This window comes from Lissotriton vulgaris, chromosome 9 (assembly GCF_964263255.1).
Source record: "Lissotriton vulgaris chromosome 9, aLisVul1.2, whole genome shotgun sequence".
Taxonomy (NCBI): domain Eukaryota; kingdom Metazoa; phylum Chordata; class Amphibia; order Caudata; family Salamandridae; genus Lissotriton; species Lissotriton vulgaris.
The window spans coordinates 454,527,435-454,553,999 of record NC_141697.1 but is presented as its reverse complement, the minus strand read 5'-3'; the positions used below and the strand labels follow the sequence as shown (position 1 = coordinate 454,553,999).

Sequence of the window (26,565 nt, the reverse complement as noted above, 5' to 3'; positions counted from 1 at the left end):
TTTACCTAATAAAAAATGCAAATTTAAGCACTGATCCAGAGTACTCCTCCCACATCTAAAACCATATTGCATGTTAGACAGAATACCCCTTTCATTTACCAATTCTGGGATTTTAGATAACCTATCCCAGGATTTTCACTGAGGAATCAATGAGGGATAGCGGCCTAAAACACTGAGGATCCCCTCGCTGCCCCTTTTTAATAATAGGAATAATAATAGATTTAGTCCGGGAAGCCTACTGTTCCCACAGCACTAAAAACATTAACAAGGATTTTAGCCCAGAATTGAGGGTTACTTTTACAGAGAGATCTACAGGTACACCGTCCGGGCCCGGAGCTTTATTACTAGCAGTCTCAATTATGGCTTTCACAATTTCCTCCTCATTAAACTCAATCGGGGTACTGGCCTGATTTAGGGAGGACGATGGGGTACCATCCACAGCCCCCCTAAACTCATAAATCGCCTCAAAATGGGAAAGCCACTGAGCTTCTGTAATATTACAGTCCTGGGCTTCATTATTTTCCCCTGAAAAAAATAGGGTGCTGACAATGGTCCAGAACCTGGAGCTATCCCTTAACACCTCCACAGACAATAAGGAATTCCATGCCTCTTCCTTTATCTCGTTTTTCCGCCTGTGAAGGACTAACTTATACTCCTTCCCCCACCTGGCTATCAAATCCCTATCCCGGGGTTGTTTTTATCAGGGCAAGGTATAATGTGCGATGAGCATGAGAACATTTCTCATCAAACCACTTTGGGCCATATTTGGGTCTCATTTTGATTTTAGTAGTTAAGTCAAGGCCTATCTGACTACAGATGCCCTCAAAACCTCTAAGTACCGCATCCTTGGTGCTTGGGGGGGTCAATGCAGACTGTGAAACCATCTGAGCAATTCACTCACAGGCCCTTAAGGTTTGTGTAAGGGTTATATTAGCCCATCTAAGCCTCCTCCCCTGATCACAGGGTAGCACCTTAATCGGTGTCCGGGCCCTAACTCCCTTGCCCCAGAACACCACTACTAGTATCCAAGATTAGAACCACCGGATTATGGTCACTCAAAGGAGATTCCTGAGCATTATAGAAATTGACCTTATTCAATAGCATAGGGGACATAAAAATAAAATCTATAATAGGATTCTTAATTATCAAGACCGAGATGCTGTAATCCGTATGCCATGGGAGTGCGGATCGCTTAGTTTTCAAAGATCTGACATGGCGATTTTCCCCAGACTTTACACCAGCTGTGCAAGAGGCACATCATAAATACACGTACATTGCACCCTCCAGAAAGCAAATATTAAGTATGCAATGGTATATCTGACCAAACTCTGTATCCAGATCGATGGTAAAGCACATATCTTCGACACCCCTGAAGACGCTGTGAAGATCTGGAAATAGCATCAGAGTAGGAACAAGTTACATAATCATTGTGGAGACCAGGAGCCCAACTCTTAGCAGTTGGTGACCGCCTCGTGAGAGAGGCATTGAACATGGTCTCTAAGTTATACATATATTATGCAGAACTGCCCTGCTCTGAACAGTCCTAGCTGTGAAACAGTCATATACTATGCGGAACCTACTCAGCTCTTTGTCTTCCCTACATAAATAGCTCCATTGGAGTGTTGCCTAACCCCCTCATGATGTTCTTCTGCTCTCTTCTTCTCCTTCCCTTCCTTCCCTTCACTCTCCCTTTCCTCTCTGTCAAATTTCGACTGTGATTCACTGGGTGCTTTCTTTTGTGTATCCAATGTGGGTGGGGGGACAGGATGGGATTGTTTTTCATTGTTAATTGTTCTCTTAACTTTAAGTACAGAGCAATGTTTCTATACATTGCTGATGGTGTGACTCTTACGTACTTGTATGATGCAGTGAAATGATTTTGCATAATTTAGATGACTTCCCCTGGTGAACGCAGCTCTGGTCTGTACCTTAAATGTCTATCCTGGAATGTGAGAGTCCTAGCTTATTTGACCAGACATGCTATTCAACTAACCTTTCTCCAAGAGACACAACTATGCACCACCCCCGGTGCATGGGTTTGCATCGTCATGGGGTAGCAACCGTTTCTTTTCCAGCTATAGCTCATATTCACGTGGAGTATATATATATATATATATATTGGTACATTGATCTTTACCTTTTCAGGTCTTGGAGGTGGTGACAGACGACGAGGACAGGTGCATTTTAGTGCTGGGTTCGGTGGGAGGGGAAATCACTTCTTTTAAATATTGTATATGCACCAAACGTAGATACTACTGACTTTTTCCCCAAACTAGCTGCACAGATTGAACGCCTTGACGCTGGCAATATACTCATGGGTGGCGACTTCAATCTTACATTAGACCCCATGGCAGACACTACTGGTCCTGGGCTTATCACAAACTGCATGCAACACCTGGCCATAGCACAATTTGAAGACTGCATTGTTGGCAGATCCCTGGTGCACAAAAACCCAACGGTCCAGAACTTTTATTATTCAGTACGTTGAATGTGGGTCAGGTTTTAAACATCATCATAAATGTATACAGAATTTAAAAGAGCAACAGTTCACTACAATGATATATCACGTTTCATTTTTAATGAACAATTCTAGAAAAATCAGCCGCAAACTTTTTTCATTTCAAAGAGAATAAATCAATGAATCACAACAGTTTCAAATGGATAAATGCCAAAGTACATAGGTAACTCTTGTATGTCAAAGTTATCTATGTCATAATAACATTTGAAGGTGCTCACAGTGAAAAAAGAGAAAAAAGTGTTTTCAGGATAGGGTGGGAGTGATAAGGTAAGTGTGGGGACTGGGTAAAGGTGGTGTGACAGTAACACAATCACAAACTAATTTGACAAAAGACCTTTACAGTCTAATATGATCCATAGTTCCCTATGTCCCTTCACATATAGGTTGGGTTTCTCACTATATCTGGATCCTATACTGTGAGGTAATAATGTGGTTGGTCTACGTTTCGACTCCGCTGGGTAAAAAGGGCTATTTTCGCCTCATTCTGGAGCACCTAAAATTAAGAACACATGTACATTGTCATAATCCGAAATTCTAAGGTGAACTAGTATATGTTGAAGGGGTATCCAGTTATATGATACCTACTTCATGAGCGGCCACACCATGACCGTCTAGGTTGGACTTAGATCAATTTCTCCATTACTTGATTAATCTGTGGGAATACGTAGAAAAAGAGAGAGGGGATGGGGTCCCTTGGTTAAGTTCTAGGACATATCGTTGTTGTCTCATTAAGAGCCTTGTTGAGGGGTTGCTGGAAACCTACTGAAGTTTGATCTTGGAAAAACCTGGGTATCAATCGTCTGGTTGTTCCATATGTCATCCAAGGTAATGAATTGAGTAGAAGGCGTTATTAATCCGCCTGTCCATGTCGCTGTAATAATCAGGCCCTGATGGTGGGTCTAGAAAGAGAAAGAGTGTGCATGAATTGCCACTCTGCTACCTTCTAAACCACAGTGTTTAGAAATACACTTAACCCGTCCTGAGGTACAATTATTCGTGTTGGGCAATGCACCTAACTGATTGGATACATATCATGTCCAATCAGAATGCGGTGTACATGATCGGGACAAGGAAAGAAAAAAAAAAAAAATATATATATATATATATATATATATATATATATATATATTCACTATGCTTCACAAACGGTCATGGATTTTACATAGTTAAACACGATTAAACATTAGCCTACTGTATGAGAAACAGTCTACATCTCGTTTTAAGATTTGCACCGCGTGTCAAGTAACATCGGAAAGCTCCCCCGTTAAGCAGAAAAAAACACCACAACACAGAGGGCTACTGTATAATATTTGGCATTCACATTCCATTGCTCCCGAACAATTAGTAAACGGGTTGTCCCTCGAAATAGGTAGAGTGCCTAACATACCCGTGTTAGTAACATGGAGATGAAAACAGAATTAAAGTGCATATTATCCGCGTTCGGAATGCAGAGGGCGTATTTTCTCCCCTTAGAACACCTAATGTATAAAAGACCCACAAGGCTAGATGTTCAAATCTTGAGGGAACCTGGATCGCCTGAGGCGTGTCCCTACCTGCGCACCGCCATCATCACCGCTTGAATACAAGTGAGCCGGGAAGATCGCGTTTGACTTAATAGGGATGCACGAGGTGCAGGCGCTGGATGCTGCTAAAGGGGCTCGTTCAATTCCGGCCAATCATACTTCTCGCAGAGTGGAGCCTCAAGGAAACGTCAATAAAGATGGATGATACTTCGTCCCTTGTAGGGGAAGGGATGTGAAAGTTTCTTTACTGCATTGATTGAACTTGTGGATGCAGCAATAGGGTGACACTTGAATATATCTTGGGACGGATTAAGATGGTATATCGTGTGGCTTCATAGGCAAACTACCATTAATTGACAACAGATTTGTTGTAGTACATAAACAGTAACAAATAATAATAATAAAGGGGTTTATAAAGCGCATGGTGACGCCATACCGGCGTGTCCCCGCGCTTTGGAGAGAAGTCAGGGCCAGGTGAAAGAGATTAGAACGAAAACAGGTGAGTTTTCAGTCGTTTTCTAAAATTAGTCTCTGTGTCTGCTAGTCTGATGCTCATGGGGAGAGAGTTCCATTCCTTGGCAGCCAATACACGAAAGGAGCGTCCTCCCATTCTGGCTTTCTTGATACGGGGAACTTTGAGCAGTCCTGTTCCTCTAGAGCGAAGAGTTCTGTTAGGCTCATAGGGGATAGCCAGATCGGTCATATAAGGGGGAGCTTTATGCGAGACGATCCTGTAGCACATAAGAAGTGCTTTAAATAGGACTCTCTTTTTTATGGGTAGCCAGTGCAGAGTGGCTAGGGCTGGTTTAGAGGCTGCTCTTTTTGGAAGTCTAAGGACTAGGCGTGCTGCCGTGTTTTGGAGTACTTGGAGTCTCCTGATGTTTTTTTGAGTTGTTCCGAGGAGTAACACATTGCCATAGTCTATTCGCGAGGTCACTAGGGCTTGGGTCATAGTGCGTCTGGCTTCCAGAGGGAGGAGGTCTAGAGTGCGGTTAAGGGTCTTCATAACCCCGAAGCATTTCCCTACCACTTTGTGCACATGGCTGTCATAGGAAAGTCTGGGATCCACCCAGATCCCCAGGTTCTTAGCTGCTTTACAGTGAGTGGGTACCGGCCCCAGACATGATGGCCACCACTCCTTGGTCCAGCTCGTATCCTTGCCTCCTATTACCAAAACCTCAGTTTTTGATCCATTTAGCTTTAGGCAGTGTTGGGTCATCCATCCTGCAAGCGCCTGCATACAAGTTTTAAAGTTGTCCGCAGCTATGGAGGGGGCTTGGGACAGGGAGATGAGCAGTTGGGCATCGTCGGCATATGAGACTAATTCAATGCCGAACGATTGAACCACTTCTGCCAGAGGGGCCATATAAAGGTTGAACAGGGTGGGACTCAGGGCAGAGCCCTGAGGTACCCCCTGTTCTAAGGCTATGCTGTCAGAGAGGTACATGCCTCTCTGAACCTGGAAGCATCGGTTGGTAAGAAAAGCTTTCAACCAGCCCAGTGCCTCCTTGGTGACCCCGGCTTTGTTCAGACACTGCAGCAAGATGGAATGTGCTACAGTGTCGAACGCGGCACTGAGGTCAAGCATAATCAGTGCCATGGTCTGGCCCTCATCAGCGCCTGCCCGTAAGGTTTCGGTCGCTCTCAGAAGGGCGGTCTCAGTGGAGTATCCCGACCTAAACCCTGATTGTGAGCTGTGAAAGGCATTATTGGACTCTAGATGAGCCATGAGTTGACTATTTGCTATTTTTTCGGCCACCTTCGCCAGATAGGGCAACAACGAGATGGGCCGCAAGTTTTCTAGGATGTCCTGACTCACGTTCGGTTTCTTCTTTATCGGAAGTACAATAGCTTTCTTCCACTCCGCGGGGAGGGTAGCCGTGGCAAAGGAAAGTTGGAGAATGTGTCTAAAATAAGGTTCTAAGACTTTAAGACTAGCTGCTAATATCTTAGGGGGGGCAGGATCCCGAGGGGAGCCTGATTTGATGCCTTTACAGATGCTTGTTAGTAATATAGGTGAAGGGACTGAAAAACAACTTAGGCATGTCTCCGCATGAATGATCCTTTCTTTCTTTACAAAGTCAGAGCCTGAGGGCACATTATTCGAGAAGTTTGCGTAGATGTTCGTGATTTTACCGGCAAAGTATTTAGCAATATTGTTGCACGTTTCTACAGAATCATTCTGGAACATGTTCACATTGGTTACCACAGAGATTTCTTTAAAAATTTTAAAGAGCTCTTTTGACGAGTTCTCAGCCTCTCCAATGCGATTCTTATAGTGAAGTGCTTTAGCGGCACGAATTAGTTTGTTGTCATTCATTTGCGCTTTTTTATATTGGTTTTTAGCTGTCGGGCAAAAGTTGGTACGCCATTCACGTTCCAGTTTTTTGCAGGCAGATTTAGCTATCTGAAGCTCCGATGTAAACCACAGGGAGGGTTTTCTCATCTTCTTGTTATTTACCGAATTTCGGACAGGAGCAGTACTGTCTAAGGCAGTTAGAACACAGTTCTGTAGCCGTGTATAGGCAGTCTCGCAATCCGACCCTCCTGGAGGTCCTGCTGATTCAAGTTTGTCGATGAAAGTATCTAAGCAAAATTTTTTCCATTTTCGACACCGGTAGGTCTGCGTGCTGTCTTTCCTAATTTCAGACTCAGACACCCATATCTGTAAAGGAATTACAAAGTGGTCAGACCAAGGGACTGGTATTGGAGGAAGCGCTACCACTCCACTCCAATTGCCAAATACGGGGTCGAGCAGGTGACCTGGTCTATGAGTAGGGTCCTGGTTTTTAAGATCTAGCTGCAGGGAAAGTAGTTCAGATTTTATGAAAGAAGCATCTTTGTCAAGGACATCATCGAAATGAATATTCATGTCTCCAAGCACTATGAGTCTGGATTTCCTCAGAGCGAGGTGTGCTGCAGCTTCTACTAGGCTAGCCGTAAAATCAAACAGTCTGCCTGGGGGTCTGTATACAAGAATACCTGATAGGGAGTGTTGAGGCCCAAGTAAAATAGTGAAGGAAGCAGCTTCACAGTGGTCAATTGTCAGGGGAGAAATGGAGCATTCCAATGGAGCTCTGATAGCAATGGCAATCCCTCCGCCCCTACCGTCCTTCCTGTCAAGTCTGGAGAGGGAGTAGCCAGGAGGCAGCGCCTCTATAATGTCTGGGTCTGAGTGTTCACCTAGCCAGGTCTCAGTTAATAGCAGGATATCAAGTGCTTCATCCTCGAGTAAGTGGTAAATTTGGATGCAATGTTTGCTGAGGGATCTGCAGTTTAACAGCGCAGCCTTTATCTGGCTTTTAGAGGGCTCTTTCATTGAATCGACATCTTGAGTAAAAGGACACATAGGGCAATTGTGTAGCGATAGAGCCTCCATGGAGTGTAAACAGGGAAGGGTAGTAGCGGGACGGAGATTCAACAGGGATTGTTTATCATACCGTATGTGTGGGGGCTTCGGTTGACCAGGATGTATGGCCCCGCGCCCCGTCCGGCCGCGGACGGGCGCAGACGGGCTAGACTTTGGCTCGACTTCGGCGCGCTTCCGGCGCGCCCGCTGCACGCGTCCGCTGCGCAGTCGCTGGCCAACACACATTTATAGGCAGTAGGGGCAACTAGAACGCTGACCTGGCAGCCCGGAAGTGCTAGGCTCCTCCTCACCCTCCGCAACAAATGCCCAGAAATGGACGCGGCGGACCGGTGCGGGAGTCGGCGAAAACCCAGTATGTTTATGGTATAATCCTGTAACGAATACAGTATCATCGGTTATTCAGATATATTTAAAAGACGACACTTTTATGCTCCGTGCTCTTTTGAAGGAGAATAGTGGTTTCTCCCACCTCAAGTTGCCTGTGTTCAGGATATTCCAATGTTTTTTTATTATTCTGGACACGTCATTGGATATGGTGTTATAAGTAGTGACGCATGTCAGGGGGATTTCTTCCACTGTTTTGTTTGTATGTTCCAACAGAGCAGCACGTGGTTGGTTTCGCGCTCGCTTTTGACTTTTTTGAAGTATTTTGTTAGGATATCCCCGGTTGCGCAATTTCTGAGTGAGATCTTGGGCTTGGCTCTTATAATCCCCCAACTCACTGCAATTCCTTTGGATCCTTAAGTATTGCCCATACGGTAAGTTCTCACGTAAGGGTCTGGGGTGGAAACTTTCAAATCGCAGTAGATTGTTTTTAGAAGTTGGTTTATAGTGGGTAACAGTTGTCAACTTTCCTTCTTTTCTTGTGATTGTTACATCTAGAAACACCAATTTGTCTGGGCTTTTTTCATAGATGAACCGCAGGTGGTCATCACAGGTGTTTATCCAGTTAAAAATGGCGGTTAGAGAATCCTCCGTGCCTTTCCATATTGTCAGCACATCATCGATGTACCTGCGCCATATAAGGATATTAGAGCTATAGGGGTTGGTATCGCTGAGGATGTATTTTTCTTCAAAGTCATATACGTATAATCCTGCTATGCTCTGCGGAAAAGAGCTGCCCATCGATGTTCCCCCTGTCTGTAGGAATATCTGGTCTTCAAACTCAAAATAATTTCTTTTGAGTGCCAATCTAGCACATTTCAAAATGAATTGCCTGGGAGTTCTAGACGTCCATTCTTCTTTTTCTAGAGCACTGGACGTATTAGGACGTGCTCTAGAAAAAGAATAATGGACGTCTAGAACGCCCAGGCAATTCATTTTGGAATGTGCTGGATTGGCACTCAAAAGAAATTATTTTGAGTTTGAAGACCAGATATTACTACAGACGGGGGGGAACATCGATGGGCAGCTCTTCTGCGCCGAGCATAGCAGGATTATACGTATATGACTTTGAAGAAAAATACATCCTCAGCGATACCAACCCCTATAGCTCTAATATCCTAATATGGCGCAGGTACATCGATGATGTGCTGACAATATGGAAAGGCACGGAGGATTCTCTAACCGCCTTTTTTAACTGGATAAACACCTGTGATGACCACCTGCGGTTCACCTATGAAAAAAGCCCAGACAAATTGGTGTTTCTAGATGTAACAATCACAAAAAAAGAAGGAAAATTGACAACTGTTACCCACTATAAACCAACTTCTAAAAACAATCTACTGCGATTTGAAAGTTTCCACCCCAGACCCTTACGTGAGAACTTACAGTATGGGCAATACTTAAGGATCCGAAGGAATTGCAGTGAGTTGGGGGATTATAAGAGCCAAGCCCAAGATCTCACTCAAAAATTGCGGGATATCCTAACAAAATACTTCAAAAAAGTCAAAAGCGAGCGCGAAACCAACCACGTGCTGCTCTGTTGGAACATACAAACAAAACAGTGGAAGAAATCCCCCTGACATGCATCACTACTTATAACACCATATCCAATGACGTGTCCAGAATAATAAAAAAACATTGGAATATCCTGAACACAGGCAACTTGAGGTGGGAGAAACCACTATTCTCCTTCAAAAGAGCACGGAGCATAAAAGACAAAGTGGTCAACACAAGACCAATAAAGGTAACCCCAGAAAAAGAAACACAAACTAATCTACGGGGTCTACCGAGGGTAACCGGACACTATAAATGTGGTAGTTGCAGTGTTTGCCCATATACCAAGAACACCAAAACATTACAGTTAGAACCAAACAAGATCTGGACAATCAGAGGTCAAACTAATTGTAATAGCGAAAATGTCATCTACAGACTTACATGCCCGTGTGACCTACATTATGTAGGAATGACGAGTAGGAAGATCAAGTTACGGATTGGTGAACACAGAAGCACCATCAGGTGCAAAAAGACGAATACCAAACTCACAGAGCATTTCTTGTCCGCGGATCACACACCAGATGACCTGCAGTGGACAATCATCGAACAAGTTAAGCCAGGACCTAATTTGACACAACGACTGTTTGAAAAAGAACAGAGGTGGGTCTATAGACTCTCCACCCACAAGTCAGGCTTGAATGACAATATTCCGTGGAACAGCGTAATGTCTTGAATTACCTGTCCCCGTATGTTCTGTGAAACTAACTTGTTGTCTCAACTCTAAACAAATAATAAGTATTGCGTAAAGAATCCCTGTGGTTGCATACTCCGATTCTGTCCTCTTTTCTGTAAAAACTCCCAATCATCTCAAAATCAGAAAGCTACCGCCATCTCCATGGCAACGTAAATAGTCCCCGACCCGAGTTCCGGGGTCGGATAACTCCACCCACTTTCTCTCTATCACACAATCTGATTGGCCTACCACTACCCACGTGTTGTACCCACGTGAGGAGGCCACGCCCAACCAGGAAATGGTTCGGGTTACTTTACCGGCATCCTCGAACAACACGGTCATTCCTCGGGGCACCTCCAGCCGGAACCAAGTAGGTCTTTCCGCCTGACGATCAGAAGCTGCAAGTAAGTACTGTTGGGCTGTCCCGAATGATTCTGCAACCCGATCACGCAGGTCGTCTAGTTTGTCTAAACTTAGCTGTCCACTAGAACTTACATTGAGCACTTGTTCTTTACCAACCTACAGGAGACGGACTCTTGCCGTCTTGGAAACGCCGGTGCCCATGAAGCGGTAGTGCCGCAAATAAAGCGTAAGCAAATTGAATAACGATTCAAGAAATGCGATTCCACGACTGCTCACAAATCCCTGCAGCCGTGCATATCGCAACACCACTAAAACCACTCTCCCATAGTACGTCCCTTTTTCACTTCATTCCCAGATGCCAACAACCAGCCCGACACCTCCCCTTGGCGCTGGTTCTCTATTGACAAGGCACAATCCGGTAAATACACGGATGTATTATTGTGTGACTGCAATAGATGGACTCTTTTGTCTGATCTGAAACCCATCTACTGACTCGCATGGGGATAAGATTAGCAATATGTATGTTAAATGTAGCACATGTGTATTGTCTACCCCGGTATGTGACCCCTACCTGTTTTTTGTTCTCCTGTTTCCTTACAGGTTTTTTCTGAATACAGAAAATCGCACAATTTTACACGGGTTCATAATTTGTGAACTCTAACTTGGACTAGGGCAGGACACACCTTAGCGTGTGCGGACCACCCAGTTCAACAACACGGTCCTGACGAAAACCAATGAATACATACAATGGTTGAAACATGTAGAACTTTTTAATCAATAGCACTGTAAATACCACACCTCACATAACACACTTCGCTATTTTTAATAAAAACACTTCTTTTGACACCGAAGTCTACCTAACTAGGCATAGGTGCCACACAGTTTTTAATAAGGGTTCAGGCACTCAAGAATAAAATCTTGCAGTGAGTAGTTCTGGCCCTTTCTTAATTCACTTTTTTTGATCGTATGCACATATAAAAGAAAATACTAACCAGCTCCACTGTAGTCAGGTGTCGTAGCACACCCTATAGTCACTCGGACTATGGGGTTGGACCCCGATGATGAAGCATGTCACCAACCAGGTTGGTGAGTGAGGGGTCTTCTATAAGGATATGCATTATCCTCAAACAGGTTGGGGCAGATTGTGCTGACTATAGCACGTCAGCCTAGGTCCTGAGAATTTTTTCTCTGCCTTCGAGGGGTTACTCCTCTGTTGTTTTTTGCATGCTCCATACATGGACAGATTCCTTCTCCAGGGGGTCCGGTGGTCCCTGATTTGGGCAGTTCCGGACGCTGTGAGGGAGTCAGGGGACTTTGCCCCCTCACGCTAGTTATAGCTTCGCCGGACGGTACTCACTTGGTTTCACGTCTAGATCATATCTCATTATCTCTCAGCCCTACGGTTGGCATCAAGATGCGTGCAGCCTGGGAACGGGATCTGGGTATACCAATAACTGACAAATTATGGCAATACGGCTGTGCACAAACGCATTACATTTTGAATAATCATCGCCATAAACTATTACACTTTAAATATACATTGAGGTTATATAACCCGCAATTGTTGGCCAAGATAGATCCCAGCACCTCACAAGCGTGCACTAGATGCGCTGCTTCTAGTACCGATTTCTCGCACCTTCATGGAACTGTGGGCCGATTCAGGCATACTGGGGGGAGGTCTTCCGACATTTATCTCCCATGGTAGAGCAGACCATACAACCCACACCATTGACAGCATTGCTGGGGTATGTTCAACCTTTGAAGAAAAGTATAAGCTGATTTACAGCAATCGCTCTGCTAATCGCGTAGCAACAGCTCTTTACATTGGGTCAGAGCTCAGACACAGACTATAAGGGCCTGGCTCCATGACCTGATTCACTATGACACTATGAGTGACCTATACGCCACATTGCTACCACCAAATTCATGGCCGCTTGACATTTGGCAACCATTGAAGAGCCACTTACTGGTATATCCCCTAGACTGAGACTGTAACTCTCACATAGACATATTTAAACAGCGTTTTGCACTGGGAGGGTGAAATATTATGCAGATGGCTGCTCAATTTTAGTGATTGCAAAAAGAAGTACATTCCTCGAATCACTGCACGAATTGTAAATGCTATTGCATTTAATGTAGCCCATTACGGGCACGATTGTTTATACCTTTGAATAAAGCTCTCTGTATCCTGTTTAATGTTGGGTTATGTTATTATTGATCTATTTCAATTGATTTGAGATGCTGTATCTTACTATGCACTATCAATGAGATTGTACATTGCAAATCCAAATAAAAAAAATATGAGTCTGAATAATTAATACGTGTGTAGTCAATAGACAAATGATAATTTAATTTCCATAAATTATCGTTTATGAATATTTGTTATGACAGTTAACTAATGCGCGTTTTATTTTATTAGAGAAAGATGCATTGCAAAATCCTATGAAGACCTCAAAATCTTGCCTAAATTATTTTCTTTTCGTAAAATGTAGGCCTCGGAAGAGAATGTATTTTGTGCTTCACTAGTTTTAAACTGCTGGGTTGTTTGTTTAGCTGTGCACAATTTATCTCAAGGAATTTCCTCTTGATAATTTCTTATGAATTAACTTTTCGTTGAAAGTTTGCAAACCAGTGAGATGTGCGCGAGGACGTGGATAATGTTGCAAGATATTTTACTGCTTCTGTGAAGGGGTGACTTAATTAGAATTAGCAAGGGACTTCCTCAAAAAAACTTTGTTGGGCTAGTATGGTCAGACGATAACCCGATTCTGAAAACCAATACAATTGTGAAGAAGCTATAAATGATACTTTGAGGAGATTGGAAATTAATATTTAGGGTATAAATATTTGTGCAAAAAGAGAATTAGTAGCGGTTTCTATGAGAGGAGAGCTTTGGCGCTGTTCTTCTCTATGCCACCCTGGCTGATTGCTGTCTTTGCTGACTGAGACAGTCCTGAAATCTTTACACTTCATTGGCTATTAATATTGCTCTTAGCTATACCTTTTTGGCCAAGAGGTTAGCTTCCCTTCAAATTACATGCTGTGAAATTATGCTCTAGGTTCGTATGAAATTGGAATGCATATTGATATTGGCAATGATATATTTTCCTATTTGTCTCTCTCCGCTCATTTGCCTGTTAATTGGGTTTTTGATGAATTTGTTTTGAACTGTTTCTCTTTGTGGTTTTTATCTGTATCATTTTGTTCTAAGAAAGATTTATATACTGTGTGCTAATGTATTCATGTACTGACCATTCACCTTCTAAAAATCATAGATAAAAGGGACTTGATATGTAATCAGAGTTCCTCATTATTTATGTATTATTAGCAGTATTGTAAATATTATGACAGTTGTTGAGTTAGATATTTCCTTCATTTAGGGTCCTCATGAGGGGAATTGTATCCATCTTCTAATTGCCCAGTCCCTAATAGGTCTACTTAAAAGATCCATTAGATGACCGGATGTTGTAAGGGGTCATTGAGTTCTCATGGGCCTGAACTGCTGCCCATAAAGAGACTTGTGATACAGAATCAGTGTGATCACTTATGCAGTATAAAAATGTACCCTGTTTCCGCTGCATCAAAATCAACTATTGCAGATACGGACTTTTACTACGCTCTCATGTGCAACTTCCGCACCTTTTTCTGTGTAAGTGAATTTAAAAACTAAAGAAAGTTGCAGAACTAGTCCCATGACCACTCTTCAGCCTTGTGGATCAGTTAGAGGCCAGTTCTACCAATCCTAGATGAAAAAAGATGGGAGAACAAATCCAGGCATATCAGGAGACATTTCTCAACAATGGTCCAGCAAGGAGGCAGGAATCCATCAGTAGATCAGACAAGGAAATTGTCACTCCAGTTCAGTTCCAGGAAGATTATTTTCTTGGAATGTACCAAGTAAGGTGTTAACAAGATTAAACTAATACATCATTGATGATGAATTCTTACAAATCATAGTTAAACCCCCAGTCTTCTACATCCCAGTTTTGCAGATAATTGATGCATTTCTTTTCTCTCGTACTTGCTGGTGGCATAAAATGCACACCAAAGCTCCATACAAAATAGTGAATATCTGTCTCAGGTTTTAAGAGCTTCCTATTGCCTCAAAAACACATGTGGCCCTTCCATTTTAACTCCATGGCCTCATAGCAAGTCTCCTTAGCTCTCCTGGCACTTGGTCCAGGCCTCATTTTGGTGAGCATGGACTCCCTTCTACAAGTGTAAAGGTGCTTATGAGTCTTTTCTAACTTGACCACACTCGTATGATTCCTCCCTCCCATCCTGGGCATTGTGTTGTGTAGGAAAGTCATCCTTTCTGCCCTGATCACCCCCATTTTTTGACCGATGCTTGTGGTTACGGACTTTAACACCTTGCGCGCTAGCGGTTTTCCTGCTGTGCGCTGGGTTTTTGAAAAACCCGCGTTACATGACTAGCTCAACTCATCATGAGTATATGAATCATATACGAGCTCAGCTCGTCATGAGCATAGAAGGGGTTAAAAATGCCCTGGGCTCTGCTAACCAGGCCAAGTGCCCTGTCCCCTAAAGGTATGTGGAAACTAGTATAATTCTAATTGGCAGTGACATCCTACCTCTAAGTCCCTAGTATTTGGTAGGTAATGTAGGATTAGAGCACCCAGTGGACTTAATGCACTTTGGTGTTCACTGCTGTGGTTTGTGGTGGCATTTTAAAGCTAGGCCTGGCTTGCAGGCTGGTTTTAAAATAAAACTAAGTCAAAATTCAACTTTAGAATTCAAAGTACTTCCAAAGTCAAAAACTACCATTTTATTTTGTGTAAGTCACCTCTAAAGTGTGCCATAAGTGCCAAAAGAGTAAGGTGCACAAATATTTTTTTTAAAAACAGGGACAATATGAAAGATGTTTTATATGCCCTGGTAAGGAAAAACACTGTAGTAATTTTTTACTATTGTAATGCTGCTAGCCCCATATGCTAACACCGGGAAGGCTTAATTAAACTTAATAAAGTCTACATTTGCTTTGGAGCTAACTAGCAATATCATTCAGAGTACCAAATTAATGGTCACATTTAATGAACATGTGTGTAAATGTAAATGTAAATGTGTTTGAGCTTATATAGCGCACAGCTACCCACAAAGGGTTTCCCGGCGCTTGCTTAGGGAACCCGTCCTGGTATTCCCCTGTGAGATAACCCCGGCAGGGTGTCCACAGGGTGAAAGCCAGGCATCCCGCCGCGAGGGGCCGTTGTGGAGATTAAGCAAGCTATTGCCCAGAGTCGCGGAGTGTGAACCCGTGAGTCGAGAAGGCACCGGAGCGAGAATTATCGAGTCCGTGGAATTTTTGAGCCCAAGACCCGCCAAGGCGGGGAATTGAACCCTGGTCCAGGGCCGATCTCAGCTTCCGGGTCTGCCGCCTCTAACCCCTGAGCCACACTTCTCCACATCTCTGAAGTTACCTAACGCAGCCCTGTATCAGCCGCATCTGAATGGCCCGTCTTTGACAACCTGAGCCAAGTTGCTCTCTCAGTAGGGGCTGAAACTGCAGTCATTTGGTGGCAGGAGATTTGCTTCCTGGAAAGTCCAGGGAGAGGAACAGGGTTGGAGAGAAAAGCTAGACTTCAAAGGCAGGAGAACAGATGTAATAGGACCCAGTCCAGACCCCACTTCCTTAATCCCCAGGCATATGGGAGCTCACCTAATCAGATTAGGAGACTGGCTGTAAGGGGAGTCCGTTTTTAGCCACACTTATGGGTTGGGTTACACAGACAAACACACCACGGACAGATAATCTCCAATTTGTTTTTGGATAACAGTGCAGTCTGGGTCAAAAATATGCCACACTTCATAGGAAGCAGCTACAGCAGAGGGAGGTAACTTTACCCCATTGGTTGGAGAGCCCACCCGCTTGCCAGCCCAGAATGGAGAATAATTATATGAGAGCTGCACGTGCTCCTCAGAACACTGCCTGGAATATCAGAAGAAAAGGGACTGCCCTGCTGGACCCTTGGACTGCAACACCGAAGACTTGCAGTCAGATGACTGAACCTGCTGCTCTCTCAAGGCTCCACAAAGAAAAGAATGTTCCTGACTCAAAAGAAAAGAAGTCACCTACAAGGCGAAAGAGAGGATCACCCCAGCTGAACAGCTGCAACTGGATTTTTCCTAGACATAGTAGGTGTATTGTGGGGAATTAAGCCCTAGTCACCAGGAGGCAATCCAGAGTCTCTGAACACTTGGCTGAATCTACTTTCCCAAAAGAACTCAGAACCAACCAGATTTCAAAGTTTGGAAACTATCTCGTTTTGCAGCAAAGCTCCAAGAGGAGGTCGGCTCACAGAGTGATGAATGCCTCCAACTAGTCGCCGATGCGATCCAGTCGGTAAACTGGCGCTCCATCTAGGACTCCCTGGGCAAAATAACTCCACAGGCAATGACAACCCTAAAGTCCATCCTGAGAATCAAAGAGGAACTGTCTCTCGACAGCCAAGGATGCATTCTACGAGGTCCCCGCCTAGTCCTGCCAAACAGCCTAACCCATAAAGCGGTGGAACTAGCACATAGAGGACACCAAGGCATGGTGAAAACCAAAAACCGACTGAGAGCCAAGGTGTGGTTCCCGGGCATGGACCTCATGGTGGAAGAGACTGTCAGAACATGCAACTGGTGTCAGGCAGCGGGGTCGCCGGACCGCCCTCATCCAGTCGTAACCGAAGACAACACTCAGGGGCCGTGGGAGTGTGTAAGTGCGGATTTCGGACACCTCCCTGACGGGCGGTAATCGCTCGTGATAATTGATGACTTCACCAAGTATCCAGAGATAGAGATCGTAGGAAGCCAAACAGCCACGGAAGTCATCGCTAAATTCTAGAAGACCATCGCCACTCATGGCATCTTTGGAGTAGTCAAAACTGACAACGGACCACCGTTCCAAGGTCAAGAATTCGCCGACTACCTCAAGAGCTGGGGGATCCGTCACCGCAAAATAACTCCGCGATGGCCCCAGGCCAACAGGGAAGTAGAGAGGTTCATGCGCACGCTCAACAAGACCATCCGCATAGCCCTCGCAGACGGATCACCTCTAGAAAAGGCCATTTACAGTTTCCTCAGAGAATATCGCATGACCCCACATGTCACAACAGAGGCGGCGCCTAGTGCATCGACCATGGGCCGGATAGTGAAAGACACCCTCCCGAACCATCCCACATGGGTCCCTGAGCGAGCCAGAAAAGAAAAGACTCTGGCGAACCGAACTAACTCCAATGAGCAAGCCAGCAGACGATGAGGAGCCCGTGAGTCCATGATCACATTGAGGGACCAAGTCTACGTCAAGGACCGGTACCCAGGCAGCAAATTCCGACTCCCGTTTGAACACCAACCCTGGACAGTAACCCGCCAGACCGGCACCATGGCGACATCCCAGAGGGGAGCGGAGACATTTACTAGAGACATCTCATTCTTCAAGAAGGCCCACCAGAGCCAGTCCCCGAGGATTGCACAGCCCAGCCAGAGCCCACAACCAGGGGAGAGAGAGGAGCCAGAGACGGACCAGTACAGTCCAGAGATGGACCGCGACACCTCTCCGTCTCCAGCCACTCCTGGAAACAGGATGCCGAGCTCCTCCTCTCTGGCTGGAGGAAACGATACCCCAACTTTGGGAACACCGAGGGCGGTGGTATCCCGGGGTGGACAGACCCGATATGGACTGCGGCGAAATCCAGCTCCCTCCTCCCAGCTAGCTGACTACCTGGTAGATTGAAGCCTGGAATGAACACTCACAGACTGGTAACAGATCCATCGTCTTATAGTTTAATGTGTTGTTTTATTTTGATAAAGGTTAGAAGGAATGTAGTGTTCCGGGCGCGTAGACCGTGGTCTAGATGACCCGAGCCTCCTGAGCGTCCCCGCGCCGACGTGTGACGTCAGACGCCGGTGGCTATAAAAAAGAGGAGTGGCTACGGCGAGGCAGTCAGAGCCACGTGTAGACAGCAACCTCGGCTCCTGTTGTCTTTAGCGTAATGTGGCCGCTTCCCTAGCGCTAGGACAAGCACAAACGCTACAAAGGGTACTAGTGGGGGATGGACACAGGCCGGGACATATCCATGAGACCTTACTAAGATGACAGAAGAGGCATGGATGCACTGTGTTTGAAAAGTATGCTCCATACACACACCGACCCAGGAGAGACAAGTAGACAATGGTTTTGTTAGTCTGTTATATTATAAAAGTATATCAATGTTTTGCATTCTCCTCTTGAATTGCTGGCATGCTAACGTCACTAGGAGGGTGCGGGGGTGCGGACTGCACCGGGTGTCACCCCATCATGGGGTGACACCAATCTGGTTACGCTGGCTCGCTGTGTAACGCTCACAGACTGGGGTCCAGAGGTCGAGGTGAGAAATATATCATTTATATGATGAAGTTTAGAAATGTCGTGCTAGGATGTTTTCAATTCCAAATGCCTGCTGCAGCCAGCCCAGGCCATCTAGAATTGCTGCGGCTGTGAATTAAAGGGAAAAGAGTGTCCGCCTCGGCACGTGCTGCCTTCCCAAGCTTGTGTGTGGGGGCGGTGTTCCCTGGGGGCTGTGTTCAGTAACGGTGAGACAGAGGAGGTGCCAAGGGCCTAACGGCTTTGAAGACTGCTTGCCATGCTCTTTTCAAAGGTGGTAAGTATTCCACGTTTGATTTATCATCACTTTTTGGAGATGAAGTGCTAAAATGTAGCGCTATAATGCAGTGCTTCCCATCACTTTTGTAAATTTGCCTAAATGAAGAGGCATTCGTAGTTGAAATTATCGATCCTGCATTGATTTATTACAGTCTCTTATAAAATGGGGTTCTGGTTTAAAAAAAGCAATCGATAACGAAGATTCTCCTAAATGATCAGAACACATTCCCAGTTAACACCATTGTTTCCTATTACAGAGGCCTAAATGAGCTGTAATCCGCTAACTATAGTTATTAGAAAATGAGATCAGTCCAACTGAGTGAGATCAGAAGTTGTACCGTTAGGCAGATGTAAAAAAAAATGTTGAGCAGTAAAGAAACACAGCATAAATGGGGCAGTGTACCATTCTCCCTAATTCTTCAGGTCCAAACGAGCAGAGTAATGCTTAACCAGCGTGAATGCACTAGACATTGAAACAGATGTAGAAAATCATTGGTCCCTGCTTTGAAAAAAAGCATGCTGTTCCTTCATAGCTAGTTACAAATTCATAATCTTCTGATAATATGGGTGCAATTTCTTATGTTTTTCCCTGGTCTTCATTTCTCCTTGTGAAAAAGTGTCACTCATAGTCATTGAATGTCACTCACAATTTCACTGAAATTATGAAAATGTCACACATGTGCAACCTGAAACCTTGGCAGCTATGCACGAGGCACCGCTGAACTTCTTTATTTAGCAGCATTAACACTGCCTGTCAGTAGTAAACGTCATGGTGTGGCCAGGCCTAGAGCTGAACGCACGTGCGCACTGCTACTGACCAATTAGTGCCGGTGGAGGTAGCCAGCTCAGCGCGCCCTACGTTATGCAAAGAAAACAGTCCAATCCGAGTGAAAAAGCCCAGTCCCACCAAAAATAACAGAACTCGCATTGGCTGCTGTGTGCCACCTGGAACCTCACTAAATATTCTACTCAACAAAGCAAGAATTCAGGTAATACACTCAGTCTTTTAGTTCGCTGATTTGCGTGACAATATATTTACATGCGGTTATGCGGTATTGTGACTTAAAATGCGTTAGTGTGACGCGAGATGTGTGACCCTTGGCAGGACTGAATGTGGCACACAAACACAATTAGATCGCATCGCAATCACATTAGACTCCCAGTCCCCAAGGCCGGCCCAAGACAGTCACAGTGCTATAAAAAGGAAGGAAGCTTTAAAGATGTGTCAAGGAGCGATTTATTTTCAGAGCTGCCTGGTGTTCGCTATCGCTATATGAAGCATCTGTGTCGATAGCATTGTATCTAATCTATTATCGTATGTGCTCCAGGGTTTAATCTGCTTAGGGAATCCCCTCGGATAAATCAGATATAGAATGAAAAAAAAGGTGGTGGGCCCAAGGCACGCTGTGTATTTGGAAGATCTGAAGCATGATTGTGTCGGCCTACCTTCTTGGCGGACTCGGAGCGGACTCGGTCCATGCGGTAAGTCGTGAGGGGGTGACACCATGAGTTACCAGCACCAGGTGACACCAACCCTGGTGACGCCAAGATGTTTAGGTATCATATCGGATGGAGGAACGGAATAGATATCCGCCTCAGTAGATATGCTTCGACAATGAAAATTTATTTCTCCTTATTTCCATTTTTTCATATATAATGTACTTTACTATCGTTCATTTCAAATATACTTGCTGTTATCCTGTAACTCTGCAAAAACTGAAAATGCAAATAAAGATATCAATAAAAAAAATCTATAAATACCGCCATGAACTTGCATATTGATTAAAGCCGTGGTGTATATTTCACTGGAAGTATATTGGTTTAGGTGGTACTGGCGAGTTTCTTCTAGGCATTACACTTGTATGAAATTTACTAACCAGGCCCCTCTTGCCAGGCCAGTGCTTATTTAGACCCAGTAGTTTCCCGTGCTGGGTACCGGCATTTGTCAACACCAACACTTATGACAATCTGCCACAAGGTGGCGCTGTTGTCGAATACAAAGATAAGTACCATAACAGTTTTATTAATCAATTTTAAAATGACTAATACCATCCGCAGTGCCGCTCCCGCCACTCGTATCTTTGTGGGCATTGAATAGTCTGAAGTGTCACACTTGTAGGCGTGTGATGGTTAATAAATTTATTGGTGCTGTCATTGGCCGGACGATGAGTGTCGCACTCTGCAATGGCCTCCTGACGAGGGCCCTGTCAATTATTTATTTACAAATTCAGCACTGCTCTTGCTTTCTGGTTTCAAAATGGTATATCCATCTGTAAATGTAACACTTCAATTATCAACGTCTTTACTTCAAGAATGTGCTCTGTGCAAAATAGGCACCAGAACTTTGGGTACCTTTTTTTCAACTCAGTGATTCCGATGGAAATAATGCAATGACCACGTGCTCCGCTGTTTCTAGGACATTATTACCGGAAGGAATGTCCACTGTGACAGCCATATCTTATTAGCCTTAGTTCACGTTAAGTGAACCCTCGTTTCCCGAATGAGGAGTTATTAACTACAGAGAGTCCTTTGATACTGTGCTCTTGAGGGATAGTGGTTCTTCCCGGGGAGAAGTGTGAGGAAATCCGATTACTCACATTTCAAGGAATTTAGATAGATGAGGTAGTACCACACCCACCACAAACAGAAAGCAAATGCCATCCATCAGAAAAAGGCAAGAAAAACAAACAAACGTGGTAAAACTGTGTGGTAATATTATAATAATGATAACAGCAGGCTGCCCACCCCAACTCTATATTAGCTGTTTAGCTTTGAAGAACCAGTTTTATGCTGAAGAAAAGACATACCATAGTTTCTTCCTAATTAAAAAGCTACTATATTGAACTACATCAGTGCATCCCTTATTGGTAAACGATGCTTCAGATCCGAGTTGCACCCACCTTGTAATGATCCAGGGCATCCAGAGCCAATGTGTGCCCATGCGACGAATACATGCACAGGGCAGCCAGCAGCTCAAACACCTGCTTTTTCACCATAACATTGGATGTATCCAAAGCTGCAAAAACACAAAGGATACATATGTTTAAGACATGTTTATTAATTAAAGAACATCGTACTGATTGTCCAATTGAAGTACCAAGATTGAGAAAGTCCAAAAGGATGACATTTACTGGCGTCTTATATAGTGGAAAAAACGGAACGCTCATAAAATGTCGTATGAAGACGTCTGCGTGTTTTTAACAATAGGCCGTACCCAATCACAATACCGTTCAAGTACGTAAAAATAGAGCTTGTACTGCAGACATAACGGAGTAGGAATTTGGAATAAATTAAAAGAGCCATGGGGGGCAAATTGGGAGTGGGTGGGTGAAATGGTTAATTTGTGTAGAATCATGTGTTTGTACAGCTGGGGAAACGACACCAAAAGGAGGGTGAAGGAATGGAGTAGAGAAAATCACCACCGAAACATAACTACGAATTGCAGCTTTTCTTGAACTATGCATTTATAATTAAAAATCTGCACACCCCGAATCAGTAGGTAAGCCATTAAAGTCAGTCAATTTTACATGGCCAATGCTATGGCGCACCTTGGCACAAGTAGCTGTTGGGTGAGGAGCATAGGGTTGATTTGGTAGGTTTCTTGTCGGTCGTTATGATCGTTATGTAATTTTTTGTCCCAAGTAGGAAACCTAGAAAAGAATTGTATCTGTACTATAGCTACACCGAATTGGAAGAAGGAAGTTGGGAAATGATACTGTGGCCACTTCTATTCAATGTCCACATACTATAAAAGGGAGGAAACGCAGCAATATGTGTTGAGGATGCTGTAAAGTCACACACAGGCTCAAAACACAGGTAGGAGTCAAATCATACACTTATGTATTAGACGATAGTGCAGTCGTTATGCTGATAGAGCTCAGCATAGCACATAATACGATGGAAAACCGGCCATGGACTACTGTGGTAGGTATTCAAATCCACAAAAAACGAAAAAAAAAAAAATACAATTAGGAAAGTAGACAGGTGTATCTTTATTTCTAGAAGTAATGTATTCTGTTTTAGTTACATTATTGATAACATATTATTAATGAATGCTTAGCTGTCTGGCTAAGGTTCCCCTCCTTCCAACCCCCCCCCCCGCAAAAAAAACCCCCAAAAAAACCAATTAACAAAAGAAACTCACTAGTCTTTGAATGGCAAAACAGAACAGATGTGCTTGAGGTCTGGATAGCATACTTGCGCCGATACAGAGGCAAAGGTTAAAAAAGTAGAAATATTTGGAAGATAGGATTTTTCACTGCATTGTTTGCATATATTTAGGATAAAAAAAAAAAATCAGCTTCGAGACATGTGAACCACCTCCATAGCAGAAGTACACAACAAAGTCTTGCCTCGGGAAGGTAGGAATTTAAAGTGGTGAAGGTATAGGTAAATCCGGCACTTACTGACTCGGTGGATGTACTATTGGGCATTTATGGAGTAATATATGTTCATAAAATGTAAAAGTAAAACGCAAATGTTAATGAATATACATTTTGAGTACAATTGATGAGAGGTTATGTCGATAAGTTACAATGAAAGAAGTTAGTTAAGATTGCAAAGCTGGTATTGGATAGTCAATAAACCATGCACGGTGGGCCTGTGCTAGTGAAGGCTACTGCATAAGAACACACACAGCAATGGAAGAAAACAAGGCAACATTTTTGTGCAAAGCTTAAGCAGACTAAATAGATGGATAGTCTAGAGAGTGGGAGAAGTACTGGGTCGGACTGGCCTATAGGGCAACCTGGCAGTGCCCGATGTGCTGGTCTGACAGGTCAGCGTGTGGGCTTGCTTTTTACACGGTTTCTGGTTCTGTTTCATGGCCATGTAGGCTGATTCTTACTGTTGATTTCCAAGAATTGAACACTAACATTTTCTGCAGCATACACAAATGCATGCAGTCTCACAGGGCTTCAAAAAAACACATACAGCTTTATCTTACAAGTTCAAAATTGACCTGATTTGCAAAAGTCGGCAACTTTTTAAGCTATCTGGTTCAGTAATGAGGGTAACTTTTATTGTGGTGCCCGGGCCTATTTGTTTATCCGAGTCTGACCCTGGAGAAGTAGGATTATTGAGCTGCTGAAAATTATTGGCGGGTTCGGTTTAGCTGCTGAAAATTATTGGCGGGTTCAGCTCAGCTGCTGAAAATTATTGGCAGGTTCGGTTCAGCTGCTGAAAATTATTGGCGGGTTCGGTTCAGGAGCGAATTTAATAGGACAGTGTTCTAGGAAAGAACTGTCTACAGACTACAGGACTTGGACAGAGTACTCAGTGGTTTGGGGTACATTTATGGGCTCGGTCCTAACCAAGGTAGAGGAGGAGATAGTAAGCAGCCAGTAATCCCAGAACTAAGAGAATAAAAGGGCCATGCATAGCAAAACTGAGTGACTATTTAAACAAGATCAGAAGTGAAAAATTAATTTGCTTCTATATCAATAGATAATGCACTTGGAAAACATTTTCAAACATTGGTGAGCTAAACAAATCGGCACAATTCGACCTGCTGTTGACACTCACCTTTCGCAGAGGGTGCCACGTTTATACATACTCTTTTATTCCCTGGATATTAAAAAGCAGTCAATCTATTGGAATCCGTTTAATGCAAGTCAGATTAACAAAGCATAAAGCGGCTTACAACATGTAAGAACATGCACAGATTCTATATTACCTGCATTGACCTATAGTGTGCATGTTGCTTTAAATTGCACCTTTCTGCTGATCACTGTTAATTTAGAAAAACAGATCTGAAGAACAAACAGGCAGTTTTCGTTTTTTTGCTTTTGTTTAAACTGCAGTTGCAATTGTGCGCAATGACCTACCTTTAACTCTGGCTGCTAGCTCTGGCAGCAGACACTATGACTTGTGAACTGAACTGTAATAAAAACATCACGTTACAGCAGCTATGTCAGTTCGTTATTACAGGTGACTAGGAACGTCATAACTAAAACGTAATAAGAACATTACAGACAGGCTCCAATGCAGGGATTGCAGGTTTCCATGTATTATAGCCAGATATTTAAAGTCATCTATATTTCAATGAAGAGTTTGATTCTTAGTACCCCCCCAAAAAAAATGTACATTCAGTGAGAAAATCTCTTATACTAAGTTCTAAAATATTCAAAAATCCCTGTGTGAGAAGGGTCAGAGGAAGGGTGGTAGTACGTCTTAAAAAGAAGCATGTCCTCTCCAATGATTTAGATTTTTAAGTGTTTAAAAAAATCACAGGTAGCTACCTGATATTGGATCAACACCCAGGAATGTTCAGAACAAATAACCATAACCCGATTGGCAAGAGTTTGCTAGTAAACCCAATTACTTGAGATAGGTGTAGCATCCACCCCATCTATGGAGCAGGAGAAAGGAAAAAGTTAATTACTCCATTGCTAACTCATGGGGGGTTCGTGCAAGTAAAACCTGCATTACTTTATCTACAACTAATGGACTCCCCCGTTGTCATGTTTGGGGTAGCAAATTTCCTGGTAGCTTCTATTCGTAACAAAAAACAGATTATTAGGGCAAACATCCTTGGAAAATGTAACATCATAAATTGAAATCAATTCCACCAACTAATTGAGAATGCACATGAAGCTAAATCTGTTGTTTGTAAATTTGTATTGTACCACTGACCATTGTGTATAATTTGTAGTTATAATGATTAATTCGACAACACTGTGTTTTGTATATATGAATTGTACATATTTGTAAAGTAATTTTTATATAATTTTTTATCTCTGTTTTTATCATGTGATTGAATAGCATACTTTTATGATTTTAAAATAATTGAATAAAGTGGATTTGAATTGAATTGAAATTGAAGTTTTTATCTTAGCTAAGCCAAGACAAGTAGTTTGTTGAATTGTGTCATTCAAGAATATCATTTGTTCTGGGATCATGCAGGCCCTAAATAATGCTTCTAGGCCTTGTACTTGCCAATCTTTGGAACCCCAGATCGTTTTTTGTTTCAATGGTGTTTTTCCAAATGTGGACATTGTCATAACATTTTTCAGAATAAATCAGTTTAGTATTTGTCAACATTATTTTCATTCCTGTCCTACTTAACATTTTAAAATAAAACGTTTCTGGATCACTTATTAAACCCTGAGAAGGACTGGAATTTCTCATAAAATGGTTTCGAACTGCCTTTTGGTGGAGTTGGACAGTGTTCCCACTGGTTGTAAGATAAAACATTTCTAGGCTGAGCACTTTTATGCAAATAGTGATCACCATAATGGTTATAACAGTATAACTCTTCATAATTCGATGAACCATGCAAGTAATTATGTTCTGTAAATTTCGCTGACATTACTAAATCTGACATCATAATATTAATGTTTTCAAAGTCCCAATCATCAGAGAATGTACTTGGTGTCACAAAGTCACTAATTGAAACCTTGAACTGATGTGGATATTTCAAGAGTTCAACCGGGCCAAAAATGTCATAATCAGTTCTGTCCCATGCTACCCCACCGGGTATTGGATTGGCTGAGATGTTCACAGATGACAGTTCTCTTTTCTCGATGTGGGAGGATG

General features: G+C 43.4%; 1 protein-coding gene across 1 annotated transcript in view; it reads right to left on the bottom strand.

Annotated features, from left to right (window-relative positions):
• LOC147690262 (inverted formin-2-like) overlaps positions 1–26,565 on the bottom strand; it is a 342,433-nt gene that overhangs the window by 171,297 nt on the left and 144,571 nt on the right. The window contains exon 5 of the mRNA XM_086939469.1: positions 21,930–22,045. Coding sequence (XP_086795595.1) covers positions 21,930–22,045 — 116 coding nt within the window. The remainder of the gene's footprint in view (positions 1–21,929; positions 22,046–26,565) is intronic.